The sequence below is a fragment of the Oryctolagus cuniculus genome, chromosome 5 (genome assembly GCF_964237555.1).
Source record: "Oryctolagus cuniculus chromosome 5, mOryCun1.1, whole genome shotgun sequence".
Taxonomy (NCBI): Eukaryota; Metazoa; Chordata; class Mammalia; order Lagomorpha; family Leporidae; genus Oryctolagus; species Oryctolagus cuniculus.
In genome coordinates, this window is record NC_091436.1 from 138,575,023 (window position 1) to 138,594,425 (window position 19,403).

The 19,403-nt window shown below is 51.4% G+C and overlaps 1 protein-coding gene and 1 pseudogene across 1 annotated transcript; both read right to left on the reverse strand.

The window, feature by feature from the left end:
• Positions 1-229: 229 nt before the first annotated feature.
• LOC100343904 (butyrophilin subfamily 1 member A1-like) lies at positions 230-16,238 on the reverse strand. The gene is made up of 9 exons (XM_070074805.1): positions 15,843-16,238; positions 13,724-14,071; positions 12,783-13,064; positions 12,472-12,672; positions 12,197-12,217; positions 12,078-12,104; positions 10,371-10,397; positions 2,428-2,454; positions 230-2,074 (listed from the first exon to the last, which is right to left on the reverse strand). The coding sequence occupies exons 1-9, from the start codon at positions 16,234-16,236 to the stop codon at positions 1,434-1,436; spliced, it is 1,968 nt and encodes a 655-aa protein (XP_069930906.1). The 5' UTR covers positions 16,237-16,238; the 3' UTR covers positions 230-1,433.
• LOC100344157 (ankyrin repeat domain-containing protein 42 pseudogene) lies at positions 5,361-7,498 on the reverse strand (annotated as a pseudogene).
• Positions 16,239-19,403: the final 3,165 nt, after the last annotated feature.

Genomic DNA, 19,403 nt, shown 5'->3' on the forward strand with positions numbered 1-19,403 from the left:
AACACAGTAATTTGATTAAGTTTCCACCCCCTCACTACCATTAATCTACAACTTATAACACTACGGTCCCAACTGAGCTTGGCAGCACAAATATTAAAACCTAGCAGCTACTGTCTTTCTTCTTGGCATAACTGATTACAAGGCCAGAGGTGCTAAACACGACTTCCTTCTTCCACTTCCCATTTCATGTCTCTCACCCTCAGTCAGAATTGATAGCCAATCAGATAGCTTTGTTTTTTTTTATTTTCATTTTATTTAAAATGAATACAGAGATCTTTCACACACTGATTCACTCTCCAAATGCAAACAACAACAGTTGCTGGACAATGCTGAATACAGAGACAGGAACTCAATCCAGGTTTCCCACATGGGTGGCAGGAATCCAACTATTTCAGCCATCACTGCTTACTCCGAGAGTGAGCATTAGCAGGAAGTGAGAATCAGAAATAGAACCAGGACAGGAACCCAGCCAGGCATTCCAACATGGGACGTGGGGTCTCAAGCAGCATCAGAACCTCTGCACCACCTGCCCCTTCCTGGTCAAAGTGTTTTATCTGGAAGAATGAACGTCTCCTTGCGGGAAGAATCTGAGGCCTCAACAGTCCTGCTTCATTTTGTTTACTGTGCTTTTCCACTCATTGTGACAACTGGAATTGGATCATAAAGAGGCAATGCACTGAGTAACTAGAACCATGCTCACGGTCAAAGCTGTCTGCAGTTGAACTTGATCAGGAAATTCTCATCTTCATCTTCATCTCACTCAGGATCCACTGCTACCCTGCTAGCAGCTCTCTTCTTCCCACAGCTACAGTGTTGACACAGAAGGGAATCCAAGCCCTCCCCTTAGATTCCCTGAATTAACACAGAGTTTTTTCACTGGGAACAGAAATTAACTGGAGTGTGAAAAATTATGCGTGTGTCCTCCATCCAAGAAAGGAAGTAAAAAAAGTTTATCATTAAATACTTTTCCACTAAAAATCCATCAGTCACTCATTTCCATGGAACTGTTCAGATGGCCAACTTCTATAGTCAAATAGAACAAACCCTCCCGGGACAGAGCTGAGGACCCCCTCAACCTCTAGGCCCTCTGCTCACATTCAAGTTGGATAATTGAACTCTGCTTTCTTGGGCACAGTAATTCAGACTTCAGCCAATTTATATCCAAAGATAATTTAAAATCAATTAAAATATTTGAAGACAAAAAATATAAACCCATATTCCCATAGTAAAATTATCCTATCTTAACCAGTACAAACTGTGAACTTGCATCTTCTGCTGTTTGAACACAGGCGTGAACCAGCAGTTCTCATAACCATGAGACGAGAAAGCTCTTGGGCCATCCAGGACTTGCCCCAGAGGCTTTGTCCCAGGAGCCTGCAGCCCCAGCAAGAGTCTCACTGAGGAGTCAGGGGCAGTGAGGGCCCCTGTGGGGCTCAGGGCAGCAATGGAGACTCAGCCCCTGGGGGAGCTCCATCCACTCCAGAGCCTGAGCTGAGCCCCTCCCCTGGGGGCCTCCCAGCCTCCTCCAAAGAAGGAGACTTGCTAAGGGGCACAGGGAGCCCCTCAGAGCCCCCCTCTGTGGAGCAGATGCTCAGGGTCACGTCTCCCTTGAGCAAGAAGTATGGAAAGAGGGATCCAGAGAAAGAAGCTGGGGGGAAGGAGAAAATATGGGAGCCTTCAGTCATGTTGTAGAAGGAGACGTCCCCCTCACTGTAGTCCAGGAAAATCCCCACCCTGCGGGGAGCCTGCCTAAGGGATAGAGCCTGCCGAGGGTCAGTCCAGATAAGGTACCTATTGTAAAACTGCCTCAGAACCCAGAACCCAGTATCTGGGGATTCTGTAAACCAGTCTTTCTTTTTCACATGACCCCTGCAGACCCCCACAGCCCACTGGGTGCCCTCTCCACTCCTGATCTCCACCTCCCAGTAACATCTTCCTGATGTAATGCCCTCAAGCCCCAACACAGTGCAGCGGGCAAGTGAGTACTCAGCATTGTGCTTCCAGGTCACACTCTTCCTTTCAGGAGAGATGGCAAGACAATGGTGGGCAGAGCCTGGATCCAGAGTGACAGACCCTGCAGAGAGAGTCCAAAGTAATCCAGGGCCACTTATAAACCCATAACAAGAAAACACACAACCACCCTCAAATCCAGCTTGCTGAGTGGGGGAGGGGCAAGTCCCCTGAGATAAGGGCCCTGGGACACAAGACTGTGGCCTCCAAGCAGGAGGAGGAACCAGAAGACCTCTCTGAGGTCACACATGTCACAGAGACCTTGATGACCAGCTTGGCTTTGTTCCTGTCACTTCAGCCCCCACCCCACCACCACTGATGGTGCCAGCATCTGCACCAGCACAGAGAACTGAAGCAGAGGCCAGAGCCATGGGGGCCACAGGGAGGAGCACCCAGAAAGAACACGAAGTCACTCACAGGCCTGGAACCGTTCCTTCCTCCAATCTACAAGAGAACATACATTAGGTATCAGGGGTCTGCACAGACTGCACAGGTCAGCCCAGCATCTGCTTTTCTGAAAAACTGATGGGTGAGGCTGGCACCTCGGCTCACTAGGCTAACCCTCCGCCTGTGGAACCAGCATCCCAGGTTCTAGTCCCAATTGGGGCGCCGGGTTCTCTCCTGGTTGCTCCTCTTAGAGTCCAACTGTCTGCTGTGACCCGGGAGTACAGTGGAGGATGGCCCAGGTCCTTGGGCCTTGCACCCACATGGGAGACCAGGAGGAAGCACCTGGCTCCTGGCTTCGGATCATCTTTGCGCGCCTGCCGTAGCAGCCATTGGGGGGCGGGGGTGTGAACCAATGGAGGAAAGACCTCTCTCTCTCTCTCTCTCTCTCTCTCTCTCTCTCTCTCTCTTTCTCTCTTTGTCTAACTCTGCCTGTCAAAAAAAAGTGATGGGGGAGTGATGGGGGAAATGTGTGGGAGACACTCACTGTTTCTAGTACACACATTCACACTCACTTACCCCAATTTGTACCCTTTCCACAAAGCCTAACATTGAGATTGAGAGGTTGGACACTGACTGAACAGAAAAATCACTGCCCATATTTAGCCCTCAAATTGTGCTCTCTCAAACTACTAGACACAATAGCTTTATGAAAGTTTTATGAAAGGAACCTGCTAACCTGTGTGTGGCCACAGAAAGTAACAGAGTGAGGGACCAGAGTTGAAAAGAAGCATGCATTGCTGACTTTGAAGATAGAGGAATGGGGCCATGAACCAAGGCATGCAACTGGGCTCAGATGCTGGAAAAAGAGCCACCAGAGAGGAAGACAATCCTGCATTGATTTTAGCCCAGTGAGAGCTGTCTCAGACATGTGACCACAGAGCTGTAAGACAATCAGTGTGCGTGGTGGAAGCCACCAAGGCCAAGGTCATTTTTATGGCAACAAACAGAAATCTCCTCCAATCACATGTGCTTGGGAGCTACACCCAGCATGGAGCAGGGGAATGGGCAGCAGAAGGTGTCTGGAGAGAGCACAGGATCCTTGTAACCTGCACAGGGGAAAATCATGACCCAGACATTTCCTTGTGCTGTGGTGTGAGATGGAGGGACTCAGAGGGGCCCAGAGAGCCAGTGGGCAAGGGAGGGCCTGGGATGGAGGCAAAGTCTACATGGTGCATGAATTTTCCATTCAAAACAAATGACCCAGACCATGAACTTCACTGTCATGGGACACAGTCACCAACAGCTCCTCTGAAGGACCAGACAGGACCTGCCCCTGCCCTTCTGCTGTCAACACCACAGCCTCTGCAGCATGAGCAGCTGGGAGGGCAAGAAGAGAGCACAGGAAGTCTCTCCCCAGCCTCCCCAAGGCCACGGAATCTCTTCCACCTCCATGCTCACCCCTGGGGAGGAGAGAGGCAGGTGCTGATTGAAGCAAAGGCTGCATCCACAGTCAGGGCCTGAGAGTTCATCACTGAGAGAGCTTTACCTGCCTGGCACAGGGAAGGCAGGGTGGGAGCAGTGAGCAGGGACACAAGGGTAGAAGCCTGACAGTGATAAGTAACGGCATTTCTCCTGCACATGTGGTGATAAGCTGGTGACGACCACCCACACCCATATGGATTCATTCAGAGAAACTGGCATTTCCATCTGTGTTGATGTGCTTGATAGGAAACAAAACCACATCAAATGGTGGGGCTGGTCCATGTCCCCTCTGGAAGAGAGTGAGTTTTAGTTGACTTGTTTTTCATCAAGACTTAGTTGTCAAACAAACTGTAAAGTTTGGGTCATAACTGTAGCGTGGGACAAAAAGGAAGAGGAGGAGGAAACAGAACCAGGATTAGTTTTTGAGATGATGATACATCAGGTTCTATTTAATAAATATCAATGTACAATTCACTTAATTTTCACAAGACATCTGTAAGTTAGGAATTGTTTGTATTCATAAATGGTGATCAGATCAGTTGTGATCTTGCCATGAGAAAACGTAGATTAATAGTGATGATGTTGTTTGTTCTTACAAAACAAATAAGTGGGGCTGGCACTGTGGCATTGTGGGTAAAGCCCTCACCTGGGTAACCAGCGTCCCTTATTTGCCCTGGCTTGAGTTCCAGCTGTCTAACTCTACCTGTCAAATAAATTAAAAAAAAATATATATATATAAACATGAGATATAATTTCAGCAGAGAAAGGTTATGGTAAGAGAAGACTGCATGATCTCATCTTTTACACAGAAGTCTCCTGGAGATGCAGATTCTATAAGGTGGCTCCCTGTGCAACCGCTGCCCAGGCTCCTTCCCCTTAGAAGGGGCCATGACTCTCTTTCTCACAGTCCACGCCCTTGACCATGAGCAGAAGCATCCACAGCAGGGAAGGGCACATTACACAGGGCCAGAGCGTGCAGCTCCTCATGTCACCACAGTGACCCCCACTGCCTCAGCATTTCCATTACCACATTCCTTCCCTCACTGCTCCTGGAAGATTGAAATGTTCTTTTTCTCAGAGGCAAACTTCACTAGATGCTTATTTCAAAATTGCTATTTTTAATATTTATTTGATTTATTTGAAAGGTAGAGTGATCACAGAATGGGGAAAGGAAGACAGGGAGAGAGAGAATATCGATCTTCCATCTGCTGGCACACTGCCCAATGGCCAGAGGTTGACCAGGCTGAATCCAGGAGCCAGTAGCTACTTCCAGGTCCCCCATAGGTACAGGGGCCCAAGCACTTGGGCCAACCTCTACTGCTCAGCCAGGTACATTAGCAGGCAGCTGGAGTGGAAATGAAGCAAAGGAGACTCCAACCAGTACCCACACAGGATGAGAGTGTTACAGGCATTCATTTTTTTAATAAACAAATAAAACTGCAGCAAGTTTATTTAAAGTGATTTCACTGACCAGTACCTTCTCACAACATGCCCCTAGAAGGCACCTTCCTTTTTTTTTTTTCTCACCTCTTCCCTTTGCGTGACTCACAGGAGTCATCTTCAAAGCTCCAGAACTGGAGACCTGAAATTTTTCAGCCTTTCCCTGATTTATCCACCTCTGCTCAATATTCAGCCAGCTGACATTCTAATTTTTCTCTATGTAATCATTCACACTCCAGCAGACCCAGCAGCTCTGAGATGGTCTTTTCAGATTTAGGATGTTCTTTCTTCTGGATTAACTTTTCTTCTGTTATCTCTCCCAAGTGCCTCTGGTTGCTCAGAGAAATTTCCAGGTGTCTCAATTCTAGAATTTTCTTATTAAGCACGCCTCCTGGCATCTGTTTTATACAACTCACTGAGACATCAATCATCCGCAGCATCAGTGCTTCCCTCAACTCATGTCTTATAAAAATCTCATATCACCCTCATTCACATCCTCTGTATCATATTTCTGTAGCCCCTTTAACAGCTTCACTGCTGCCAGATGGGCAAACCTCATGGCCACATCACTGGGTCCCCTGCTTTGTGGTGATGTCACTGTCTGCTCCTCTGTAATGAACCACTGCAGACTCCATGTGACCTTGTGCAGCAGCTTTAAGCACAGAAGCTGATCCACCATCATCACACTCACTCACATGGATTACTCCAACCTCTGCAGATTTCTCAGCATTTCCACATCACCCTTAAGGGCAGCCACACGACCTGGAAATGCTAAGGTTTCCTGACCTTCCACATCATTTCCTTCATACTCAGTCCCCTGGATAAACTGTAAATGTTCTGCTTAAGGAACCTCTGTGCCAGGTCTGCTACGTTTTCTCCTTTATCACTGAAGACTTTCAAAGCTTGTGCTCCTCTGCTCATTGCACTGAGTAGGAATTTGAAACAGTGAAGGTGGCCTTCCAGGGCTGCTAATGAACTGGAAGGTTTCCATTGTGGCCCCCAGAGTCTATGCTACATCCCCACTTAACAAGAAGCTGCAAGCAGCCAAGTCCCCAATGAAAAGTGGCCTCATGTACAGTTCTCTGTTCTCTCTACACCCTGGGATCCTGGTCACCTTTGCCTAGGAGCTTGAGAACCTTCCCAAAATCTGAACTGACACAAAGAACCCAATAGCTAACTTACTGTCCCAGTCATATAGATATTTTAAATGTTGGGAAGAGATAGCCAGCTTACCAAATTCTATCTCATCTATAAGAGTATTTTTTAACACTAATGAACAGGAGTCCCTCACCACTCCACTTTGGAACATTATTTGTAAAGTGAAATAATGCCCATGAGTTGCAGTGAGAAGTGAAGGAGTGCATCCACTACATCTTGAGCTGCTGAGTTTGATGCATTGATTCTAAGAGCCTACATACTGGGGCTGGCACTGTGGCATAATGGGTAAAGCCGCTGCCTGCAGTGACAACATCCCTTATGGGCACCAGTTCGAATCCCGGCTGCTCCACTTCAGATCCAGCTCTCTGCTAAGGCCTGGGAAAGCACTGGAAGATGGCCCAAGTCCTTGGGCCCCTGCACCCATGTGGGAGACCAGGAAGAAGATCCTGGCTCCTGCCTTTGGATCAGTGCAGCTCCAGCCCTTGCAGCCATCTGGGGAGTAAACCAGCAGAAGGAAGGTTCCCTCTGCCTCTGCCTCTCTGTACCTCTGCCTTTCAAATAAAAAAAAATCTTTGGAGAAAAAAAAAAGAGCATCCTGACCTCTGGATGCAGCTATATGGGCTGCCATCCAACCTCTTACAGTTCCTTGTGTGATATCAGCTCCACACCAGAGTTAGCTCCAGCTCTGGACTCTAACTTCTCTCCATTGTAGACTGAGGAGGAAGCAGCGATGGTTGAAGGATTCAAGAAATGAACCAGAGGATGAGGGCGCTTGCTCACTCACTCTCTCTCTCTCAAATATTAAGATGCTTTAATTTAGATTTTTCCTGAAATTTACCTACACGGTGTCTTGGAATCAATTCTATTTCACACACTCAAGCCCTGTGAACCCTCTGTACACTTCCTACGTTCCAACACCAGGGCTGGGCCTTCAGCCACTGCAGTCACTCTGAGCCACCTGCACAGCACTCACTCTCTCCCTCATCTCCTCTTCTCTTTCCCACACGTTCTTTTCTACCATGGTTTGCTTGCCGTCCTTTCTCTAGGTAACAATTTCTACTTTTTTTTTTTGACAGGCAGAGTTAGACAGTGAGAGAGAGAGAGAGACAGAGAGAAAGGTCTTCCTTCCATTGGTTCACCCCCCAGATGGACGCTACAGCCGGCGCGCTGCGCCAATCCAAAGCCAGGAGCCAGGTGCTTCCTCCTGGTCTCTATGCGGGTGCAGGGCCCAAGGACTTGGGCCATCCTCCACTGCCTTCCTGGGCCACAGTCTTCATCATGCATTGCCCCCGAAAAAGCAAACAAGGGCCTTGAGCCAATAATAAATACAGACAGAATTTTCCTAAAATATGAAAAAAAAATCACATATTACATTTGTTGCTCTTGTAGGGGAAAAAAAAAAGAACCTATTCAGGTTCAGGTATTTGACCTTTCAAAAAACACATGGGTTAAGTGTCTGAACTGGATGTCAGAGGCCTGGGTTAGATTCCCAGCTCCCACTCCTAATTCCAGCTCTGGCCAAGACTCACCCTTGGAAACAGTAAATGATGCATCTATCGGGGCCCTGCCAACCATGTGGGGGATCTGGATTGGATTCCCAGCTTCTTCTGGCTTTGGCGCCAGCTCACTTCATAAATAACCCAAATATTTGGGAATGGAACAGCCAACAGGGGAGTGCTTACTCTCTCTCTCTCTCTCTCTCTCTCTCTCTCCTTTTCTTTCACCCTCCCTCCCTCCCTCCCTCCCTCCATCCATCCATCCCACACTCCCTCCTATTCAAATTATCCTACTTTTTAAAGCAGGGGTAGGCTATGAGAAACAGTGACTTGATCAGCACTTGTCATCACTGTTGATGTACAATTTAATACTTTATTCCTTTTAGTATTTTTTTGTTCTACTTAATACTATTGGTTGAGCTATGTAATTAACACACAATTATTCCTAGGTGTTTAAAGTTAACTGAAAAGTGATTCCTGGTAAATATAAGAGTGGGAATAAGAGAGGGAGGGGATGCACAATTTGGGACATGCTCAAGCTGACTTGCCCCAAGTGGTGGAGTTAGAAATGTGTCTGGGGATTCCAATTCAATCCCATCAAGGTTGCATGTACCAATGCCACCTCACTAGTCCAAGTGATCAATTTTAGGTCACAATAGATCATAATGATAGATCTAAGAGTCAAAGGGATCACATAAACAAGACTAGTGTCTTCTAATACTAACTGAGAGAATAAAAAAGGGAGAGAACAATCCAACATGGGAAGTGGAATACACAGCAGACTCATAGAATGGCAGATGTCCTAATCAGCACTCACTCTGGCCTTAGAATCAGCCCTTTAGGCATTCGAATCTGGCTGAAGAGCCCATGAGAGTATTTTAGGCATGGAAAGCCAAGACACTCTGGCCAAAAAAAAAAAAAAAAAAAAAAAAACTAAATGAAAGATCTCTGCGAGTGAGATCCCAGTGGAAAGAACAGGCCATCAAAGAAGGAGGTACCTTTCTCTGAAGGGAGAAGAGAACTTCCACTTTGACTATGGCCTTGTAGAAATAAGATCAAAGTCGGCGAGCTCAGGGGGCTTCCATGGCCTTGGTAACTCATGACTAGAGCCTGGGGAGATTGCTGACGCCTTAAACAAGAGCGTCAATTTGTTAAGTCAACAACAGGAGTCACTGTGCACTTACTCCTCATGTAGGATCTCTGTCCTTAATGCGTAGTTCAATGTGAATTAATGATATAACTAGTGCTCAAACAGTATTTTGCACTTTATGATCTGTGTGGGAGCAAACTGATGAAATCTTTACTTAATATATACTAAATTGATCTTCTGTATATAAAGAGAAGTGAAAATGAATCTTGATGTGAATGGAATGGGAGAGGGAGTGGGAGATGGGAGGGTCGCGGGAGGGAGGGAAGTTGGGGGGGGGAGCCATTGTAATCCATAAACTGTACTTTGGAAATTTATATCTACTAAATAAAAGTGAGAAAATAAATAAATAAAACAGGAGTAGGCATGTACAAGCTACAGACTCCAGCTTCTTGCCAATGGATAACCTGAGAGGCAGCACTGAGGGGTTGCATTTCTGACATGCATGTGGGAGATCTAGGCTGAGGTCTATATCCTGGCCTTGACATGGCCATGGCTGTTGCTAGCAGTTAGGGAGTGAACTAGGAGATGGGATATCTGTCATTCTCGCTGTTGCTCTCACTCTCTGCATGTCAAATACATTTTAAGCTTTTCTAATCTTAGAGTACCGAAATGTTGCATACAGTTTCAGGTATGTCAGAAATCTCAACCCACAAATCCATCCACAAACATCCCAGAGCCTCTGTTCCCAAATTTAGAACATTTACTCAGAGTAACTAACTCATCAGCAACCACTGATACTTAGAGGAAGAAACCCAGGCTGGACAGTGATCAGAGCACGGAGAAGCAGAGAAGACCACATTCCAGGGCCAGGAAGACCAAAGTGGGCCTTAAAGGGAGGATTTGGGGGTAAGAAGAACATAGATTCCATGACCCTCTTAGTATAATCTGAGTCCTGAGCAGTGAAACGTGATTCCCAGGGTCATCTGGAGACCGGCGCTTCCTGATCTACACGTGGTTGCCCTGCTGCAGGCTCTCCTCACACCTGGCTCACCGTAATGAGAGGATCAGCTGAACAAGGGGTTTAAGAAGATGTCGCTAACCCTAACCATGACCTGCAGTAGACAAAGGGCCCAGAATGGAAGCAGAGCTGGGGTCCCACGGAGGAGCCCCTGCTATCTTCCCTTGGGGGCTACAACACTGACAAGGAGAGCAGGGAAGCCCAGCCCATCTGGAGTTGAGTCCACAGGTAGAGAAGGGGCAGGGCAGAGGCAGGGCAGGGAGGCAGAGGAGCCATCAGCATCACTTACCAGCATACAGCTGCGCCTTCCTCCAGGCTGAAAGGAAACACACGCTGGTGAGACCACAGCCACACCACCTGCTCAGCCCTGCCTGCCCTCTGTGCTGAAGGTCAGACTCTGCAGGAGGAGGGAGGCTGCACAGGAGGGGCCTCCTGCAGGTGCAGACAGCAGAGGATTGTGGGAAACTCCCTGACCACAGATCAGGAAACCTGCAGGACAGCTGAGTTGCACCCCTGCCCCACTGCTGGTGACTTTTGGCTGTCAGCTGTCTGCCCTGCACCTCAAAGACCATAAAGACTCCTGTGTCACTGGGTCCTTGGTGCTGTTGGTCAGGAGCAAAATATGGCTGTGTGAAGATATTTTAGTGGAAAAATGGGGCCAGCGTTGTGGCTTAGTGTGTAAAACTGCAACACTGGCATCCCATATGGGCCCGAGTTCAAGTCCTGGCTGATGTACTTCTCCTCAATCTTCTTGCTAAGGTACCTGGAAAGCAGCAAAGGATGGACCAAGTGCTTGGGCCCCTGCAACCATGTGGCAGACCCAGGTGAAGCTCATGGCTTCAGCCTGTGCAAGTTCTGGCCATTGTGGCCATTTGGGGAGTGAATCAGCAGATGGAAGATCTCTCTCTCTTCTCTCTCTTCTCTCTCTCCCTCTCTCTCTCTCTAACTGTGCCTTTCAAATTAAAATAATATAAATATTTTTTAAAACAAAAATTATTCTACATTAACAATTATTGCATGATATTTCCTGGTTGGGTATATTGGGAAAATTAAAGGCAAAGAAGAACCACATGGGGATGAGACTCCTCCTGGATCAATGGAACCAAACAACCTCCGTAAAATATTTCTAGAGGGCCGGCGCCGTGGCTCAATAGGCTAATCCTCCGCCTTGCGGTGCCGGAACACCAGGTTCTAGTCCCAGTTAGGGTGCTGGATTCTGTCACAGTTGCCCCTCTTCCAGGCCAGCTATCTGCTGTGGCCAGGGAGTGCAGTGGAGGATGGCCCAAGTGCTTGGGCCCTGCACCCCATGGGAGACCAGGAGAAGCACCTGGCTCCTGCCATCGGATCAGCGTGGTGCGCCAGCCACAGCGCGTGGCCATTGGAGGGTGAACAATGGCAAAGGAAGACCTTTCTCTCTGTCTCTCTCTCTCTCAACACTGTCCACTCTGCCTGTCAAAAAATATTTCTAGAGAGAATTGTCAGTATGCTGAGAGACTTTCAGCTGGTCCCATCACATCCCCACATCTGGTCACCAACCCAGTCCTCTCCCTTTCACATTTCAACAGCACCTTTGAGAAAAAGAGAGGAAAGACTCCCCCTGGGTGATGTTTTGGGAGGAAGGGGGTAGAAATCGCACCCCCAAGCTCAACGACCCCATTTACTCATCTCTCCCTCTTCTCATGGAATCTCAGTGCATCCGGCTATGGTTTCCTGTGCAGACCAAGAACTGGGGCACTGGAGGCTGAAACACTAGTGGCACTCACATGAGGACAGCCCAGCTTGGAAAAAGACCAAGGATGCAGCACACATGTCTTGGAGCACAGACTGCAAACAGTCACCAGGGTGTGAGAGAGCCCAGGGAGCAGGGTTCTGCCACCACCCCTGCCACTGCTGCACTAATGAGGGGTCCACATGTCTGTGCCTGGACACAGACAAGGAGGGGACAGCTGGGCACTGGTGGGACAGGAGACCACGGGGCATCTGGAGAGTCACTCACCAGCCAGGTAAGCTGTCTTCCTCCAACCTGAAAAGCAGCACACAGGGAACAGGTGAGCTGAGACCCATAGCGTCCTCCACAAAGGGACACGGAAGTTCAGGACAGAGAGCAGAGCTTACCAAGATCCACCTGGAGCTCATCTGAAAGAGAGAAAAAACCTTGAACTTCCATCCCCAAGAAAAGGAGAGACCGTGTGCCTGGAGAACCCACAGGAAAGACCTCATCTGTATCCTAGAGAAGTTCTTACTCCAGACACACCCACAGCTCCAGCCTCCAGCTGTCCTGTCTGGGTCTCCACAGCCACCTGCTTTGGAGAGCAGAACCCACAGACTCATCTCCCAGCATCCTTCCTCTCAGCACCAGCTGCCCCCCTGCCTGGTCCCTGTCCCCCTACCTCTGGCCTTCAGTGCCTCCTCCTCTGCCCGCTGGTCCTCCTCCTTAGCCCGGCACAGCTTCTCCTGTTTCTCCCTCTCCTGGACCTTTGCAGAGTGCTCTCTCCTGGTGAAGCAGCCAGCCCCAAAGAGCAGGAGCCCCAGCACCGTCAGGCTCCCAATAAAAGCTGCCTTCCAGGGAGAAGCCTGCGGGAAGAAGGGCTCTGGGGCCCAGGCAGAGACCCAGTCAGGGGAGCACCCAGGCCCACCCCACACACTCAGAGATGCTGGCACCACATCCCAAGCCCTGCCAGGAATGAGAAGCAGCACCGACCTGGGATGGACACGGCCATCGCCTTCTCCTGGCCCAGGATGGGATTGAGGACAGAGCAGCTCACACTCCCTGCAGAGCTGTCTCTCACCACCAGAGTCGCCTCCACGCTGAACAGCCCTGCTGCGTCCTGGGCATGGGCCGCAGAGAACTTCAGGAACTTCTTCCCGCTGAGGTCTGTCCACTGCACCTGGGGCTTCGGGAACCAGCCCGAGGCCTTGCACACCACGCGGACCCCGTCCTGCTCCTGCCCTTCAATGTGCACTTGAGGGGCAGAGCCCAGGCCTGCAAGAGGGGAGCTGTGGAGACCCTGGAGACCACTTGGCCCAGGGCCTCAGCAGGGTCTGGGTGTGGCACAGCTACAGGGGAGTCACTGTGTTCCATTCTGGAGATTCCATGGGAGGGCGTCGCCTGAAGGAGGGGAAAGAGCCCTGGGACCCATGGGGGCACAGAGTAGGGGGCTTTCTCCTCAACTGTGCAGATGGGAAGACTGAGGCCCAGAGAAACCAGGAGCAGGAACTTGACCCCAGGACTCCATCCTGAACCTCTAATCTCACCTCACTCACTCCTGGGGCACCTGCTATGTTTCCCACTGCCTCTTTGTGTAAATTCTTTCCAATACCACACCAGTCAACAACCCTGTCCTGATTGCTTCCCTCATATCCACACCCATGAGTTAACTCTTCCAGGTCTCCTTACATAGAGTAGAAAAATCAAACTTTCAGAACTTAATACATATTGTTAAAATACCTCCTATACGTTGTCCATCTTTGTATGGAGCCAGCCTTCTACCACACACTTTGTGGTTCCCTCACATTGACTCTCTGAGGTTGGTCATGTGATCCGACTTCCACAATGAGAGAGTGGCTTAGCCTGACTGTAGCAGAGGCTACAAACCCAATACTCCTAAGATTTAGATCTAGAATACAAATCAGGTCACCAACCTGCCACCTGCAGTTCTAGAATGGCTTCTTCATAGTAGCTTCTGGTTTTGAAGAAGCAGACGTACATCCCATTGTCTGAAGCCTGCACCTTCTTGATGCGCAGAGCAGCCTGTCCCTGGGTGAGGAGGTCCCTCACCAGCGAGGTCCGCCCTGCATACTGTGGCATCTGCTCCCTGTTCTGCTCCTGGTGGTTCTGATACACGAAGACCGCTTCTGAGAACTTGGTCCGGAACCACCGCAGCTCCATGTCCTCTGCATTCATGGCTGGGACCAGGTAGCAGGGCAGGATGGCATCACCACCCAACTCTGCCACAATGGGATCTGAGGGGCCAATCACCTGGAAATCGTCTGTGGACACAGAATAGATTGAGAACACTGGAGAGACTCAGGCAGGAGCAGAGACACACACATCCGCTGTGGTCATAGAACAGCTCCTAACACACAGTTGACATTCCGTTTATATTGGGGGAGTAACTAAATGAGCAAATGAGTGCTACGAACACCAAAAAAGAAAGGAGCCAAAAGTGAGGGGAGAGGTATTTTCAAATTATTGACACGAAATAAACCACCCCCCAAATCCTTAGACAATGTCAAATTCTCTAACACCCACATGATGGCTTAGTGACTCATCCTAACTTCTTAATGACAACCAGTGGTTGGGGCAGCACCACCCACCTTTCTAGATTCTGGGCCCTGGCCAACCTAATCCTTGCCTAACTGAGAGGGTTGGGGGATCCTCCCACCCCCGGAAGAAAACTCAGGATGAGTCAGGGATAGACTCACCTGCAGAGCCCCACGTGGGCAACTGGGCGAAGAGAAGCAGGGAGGGGAGACTGCAGAGCAGAGAGGGGTGGCAGCCGTGCTCCATGTTCTCGGAGCTGGGGAGAGAGGTGGGGAGGAGGAGGCCTAGGATAGCAGGCAACAGACAGGAGAGAGGGCCAAGCAGAGCGCCAGCCCCTGTTTGGAGAACCAGTGTCAGGGCCGCCCTGTCAACCCCAATAGAAGCAAAGCCTTCCCTACAGCCTCAGCCCACAACAAGGGGTCCCCACAGGATCTGACAGCACAGACAGCTGGGCCGGGGCTCTACCAGCCCTTCTGGGAAGACTGCTGTGCCAGGCAACACTTAAGGCAGCCTGGGGGGAAACAGCCCCTCCTCTTCCCACCCCAACTGAGGCCCATCTGCCCAGAAAATCAGGTCTCTTCTTTCTCAGCCCTGGGGCCCCATGGAGGAAACCATGCCACTATGCACACAGTGCCCAGGACCACCCCACCAGGACAGGGGACCCTGATTCAGGCCACTCACCCTGAAGGACGACCACCTCCTGCTTCCTGCAGCTCTTCAACCCCCAGTGGTGACCTGGGTGTCCCCTGAGAAGTGTCAGAGACAGACCCCTCCTCACCGAGCCTGTGCTGCCTGTCCCAGGGGCCCAGCACCTGTGGCATCTGTGGCTGTGGCGTTCACCTAAATTTGACCCCATCCCCAGACTCTTAATCCAAGGGCACAGGTCATGGCCCTGTGTTCAGCAGGTGCCCGGGACCTGTTCCTGCTGGTAGGTGAATCACTACTCTCTCCACAGTCAAAGATTTCTGCACTAACAGTTAAGGACCCTGGGGGGAGGCAGCCCCACAGAGGAAATGACCCCCACACCACCCACTGTTTGTGGGCAGGAAGAGGAGGCAGGCTTTCCTCCTGGGAAGAACAGGCTCAGCCCCCCCCCCCCCCCCCGGGGAGGGGGGAGCTCCCTGCAGGCTCAGCCACTCTGGGTCACAGCTGAAGGCAGAGCCCTGGAGTTTCTGGGCCTCAGTTCCCTCATCTGCAAATGTGAGTAACAGCATCTTTCCCCAGGATTGCAGGGAGAGGTTCCTGACTCTGTATCAGCACAGTCACTAATGCAGTCAGAGCAGGGCCTGGCCTAGTGCACATTTGAGAAATAGAAATCAAAGAAATGAACACAGGCTCAGTGCTCGCTAACCTCGTCCTGGTTCCTCCTGGAGTGGGACTTCTCCAGCCGCCCCCCTCCACTGCCCTGAGCCCACCACACTCTTAGGCTCCGCCCTCCTTCCTCCCTGCTCCCTGCTTCCCTCTTCTTCACCCACAGGGGTTTCAAAGCCAGCTCACCTGCTTCCCTTTGCTTCCGGCTGTGACTTCCTCCAATGTCTCTAAATTCAGCAGCTCCAGAGACTTCAGAGGCCCAGAGATCCCAGAAATTGGGAAATCCCCTTCCCAGGTTTGCACCTGCCCTCAAAGCCACAACCCCTGCTTCTGGGTCCATGCTGGGGGCCCAGAAACCCTCATCCAAAGGAGGCAGTGGGCTCCCAGGAGACGGGAGAAGCAGCAGAGCTGGCACAGTGCAGCAGCCTCTGCAGAGGCCCTGGCCCTGGGGCCCACCAGGACCTCCCAGCCAGAAGAGCCAGCCCCTGCGTCTCCTTCCATCATCTACAGTGAAAGCTTGCAGAAGCAGCCTGGGCAGGGAGTGCCCTGCCCTGTGGAACTTGCTCCCTGTTGTCAGCATGAGCCCAGCCCAGGAGACAGCACCACAGCTGCCCTGGGAGTGGCTGCAGCACACCCTGCTTAGAGCTCACAGTGCCTCAGCCCCTCCCCCTCAGCCACCACCTGTCCCTGCCCAGCACCAAGACTTCCCAAGGCCGAGAGAGGTTTGGGAACTTTCAGGAAATCTCAGAAGAAACTGAATTTCAGTCCATGACTATTTAGTGTCAGGATCTGAGCTACACACAGTAGATTCCTGCAGCTCCTGTCACAGCTGGGAGCAGATGCAGGAGGACAGGAGCCCTGAGCCTCCTGACACCAGGAACTTCCTAGGGGAGGGAGGGCCTGGAGCTGCAGGGAGACCCCACTCCCAATCCCCCACCCCTACACCCACACCCACCTAAACATACACACACACAAACACACACACAAAGTAGCATTTTTTGTTTCCACTTTAACAGTTTTCCTTGTGGGGGTGACAGTGCTGGCATCACAACTGGAAATCAATTCGTGTGCTGGCATCTCCTGTTCCGATTCAGCTCCCTGCTATGTACTGGGAAGTCAGTGAGAGATGGCCGAAGTGCTTGGGATCCTGTACCCTCGTGAGAGACCCAGAAGCAGCTCCTGGCTTCTGATTGGCTCAGCTAGGGTTGTTGCATCCGTTTGTGGAGTGAACCAGCAGATGGAAGACTTTCTTTTGTCTCTCCCTCTCTCTGTTTCTAACTCTACCTCACAAATAGTAAATAAAATGAAAGAAAAAAAAAAAAAACAGGAGGCGAGAGGAAGGTAGGCAGGGTTATAAAGAAAGAAGCCCTGATGTATTCGCAGTGGGACTGAGTGGACACATCTGCCCAGAGGGCCTCAGTGCTTTCCCGGGCTCCGTAGTGGCTGGGATCTGAGAGCCAGCGCCAGTCCTGCCCAGATGGGCAGCGACCTGGGAGGAATTCTCTGACCCTTCGCCTCCAGTTCCGTGTGGATCAGGCCCTGCCTGGGCAAGGGTGCAGCAGGCAAATCCTGGCGGAGGGACTGGAGGAAGTGGTGATGGGAAAGACCCCGGTTTTGTCCCCAAGAGAATGCAGGAGAAGCCTCGGGCGGCAGAGGCTGCAAAAGCACCAGCCCTGAGAGGCGAGTCTGAGAGTGCCAGGATGGATGCCTGCCCTCTGCTCTTCTGGGGTAGATACCGGCCCTCTGCTGTCCCTGTGATGGACACCTGCCCTCTGCTGTCCCATGGCCCCCACCACATACTCAGGCCCGCTCACTGAGTTTCAATGTCCGTCCTCCTGCATTGCTGTGAGGTGCTCTGATATCCTTGTGTCGCAGCTGAGACCCGGGGTCCCGAGGTGAGGAACCCACCAGGGTCAACCCTGCCGGCGCCAGCTCCCCCCAGAGTTCCGCCTGCTCCCAGTGGGGCCACCACGTGGGGGGCAGCAGCCCTAGCGGTGTCCAGGGATCTGGGGGCAGGGGGGAGGCCAAGGACCTGGGAGGGCTCTTCCAGAAGTCCCTGGAAATGCGTTTATGGAAAAGCTGCTCACGGACGTCACCGTGCTTTCTACCAAAATAAGCTTCCCTTTTCATTCTCCTTCTCCGTGAGCTTCTCATTATTTAAAGGAGTGCGTGTTCCAAACAGTGCGGAGATCCTGGCTCCAAACCCCTGCTCCAGAACTCTGCACAGCAGCAGGTCACAGAGGAGCAGGGCCAACCCAGAGGCAGCGCCAGCGGCACCGGGTTTCCCAGCCCTCTGCTGCCCCCTTGTGGCCAGCACTGGCAGACAGCAGCACTTCCCAGCAGGAAGGCGCTGACAATGCAGTCCAGAAACATTAGGAAGGGGGACAAGAATCCTGCAACCCAGACACAGAAGGCCACGCGGTGCAGGGCTGCAAATGCACACAGTGAGAGAGCGGCAGGAGGAGCTGCGGTGAGAGAAGTGGAGCGAGGAGCTGGCCCCCTGCTGGCTGTGGAGGAGGTGAGGTCCGGAATGGACAGCAGGGATTGTCCTGGGGGCCAGAAGAGCTCCGCCTTGATCCGGGATGGTCACACAGGTCTCCTGCGAGAAACGTGGTCACGCAGGACTCAGGAGAGCGGCGCACTTCATGCTGTGCTGTGGACCAGGTTCAAAGTCAGGGGCCAATGGGGCTGGAAGCCTAGGTCGCCATGGGCATAGGGCACAGTGCAGCCTGGGCTTAGCTGGTCTCACTCCTGCTTCTCCCGCAGGTGTCCTGGGGCCGGGCACTCTCTCCTGCTCTTGGCCTCCAGCCCCACCTGTGGTATTCAGGCTTCTGCATACTGAACTGACAAGGCCTGTGTGCACATTATGTCACATGATCCACGAAACCACTCATGGGCTGCAGTGTCAGCTCCTGTCTTCATTTCACGGCACACCTGCCTCCCTAGAGCCAGAATATTAGCACCTCTGCCTACACCAGGGCTCCCAGGTGAGCCTGCCCACACTGCTCCCCTGAGAACAGAGAGGGCCAGGGTCTCCCTCTTCTTGGAAACCGTCCCCCCCAACACACCCTGACTGAATCCCTGGCCACACCTGGGCTCCACCAGCCTCTCCCCAAACCCAAACCTTTTCTGTATCCCTGCCACCTCCCCTCTCGCTGCCACATGCCCCCACTGAGCGGTCCTAGGACTCAGCCTCACAAGGAGCTGTTCAGTGAGCATCTATCAAGGCTGCTGTGGGCATCCAGACACAGAAAAGCTTCTTGTCCAGAGGAGACTCAAAATCTCCTTGGCTGATGAGACAGACACATGGGGACAGGGAGAGAACAGGTGTGACCACAGCGAGCCATCTGCCTTTCCCTTGTCACTGTCTCCTTGTTACCAGCCACACTCACAACTGTAAAATAGTTCATCTTCTGTTGTGCCGCAGATGCCTGCCGGCTCCTCCCTTCTGATCCAGCTCCCTGGTCATGCACCTGGGAAAGCAGCAGAAGACGGCCTGAGAGCTTGGGCCCCTGCACCCTCGATGGAGATCAGATGGAGCTTCTGGCTTCTGGCTCAGCCTGACCCAAACCTGTCTGTTACAGCCATTTGGGGAGTGACCCAGCAGATGGAAGATCTCTCTCCAGCTCTTTGTCTCTCTCTGTCTCCTTTTTTTTATATAGATTTTTTATTTATTTGAAAGTCAGAGTTACACTGAGTGAGAAGGAGAGGCGGGGGTGGGGAGAGAGAGAGAGAGCAAGAGAGAGA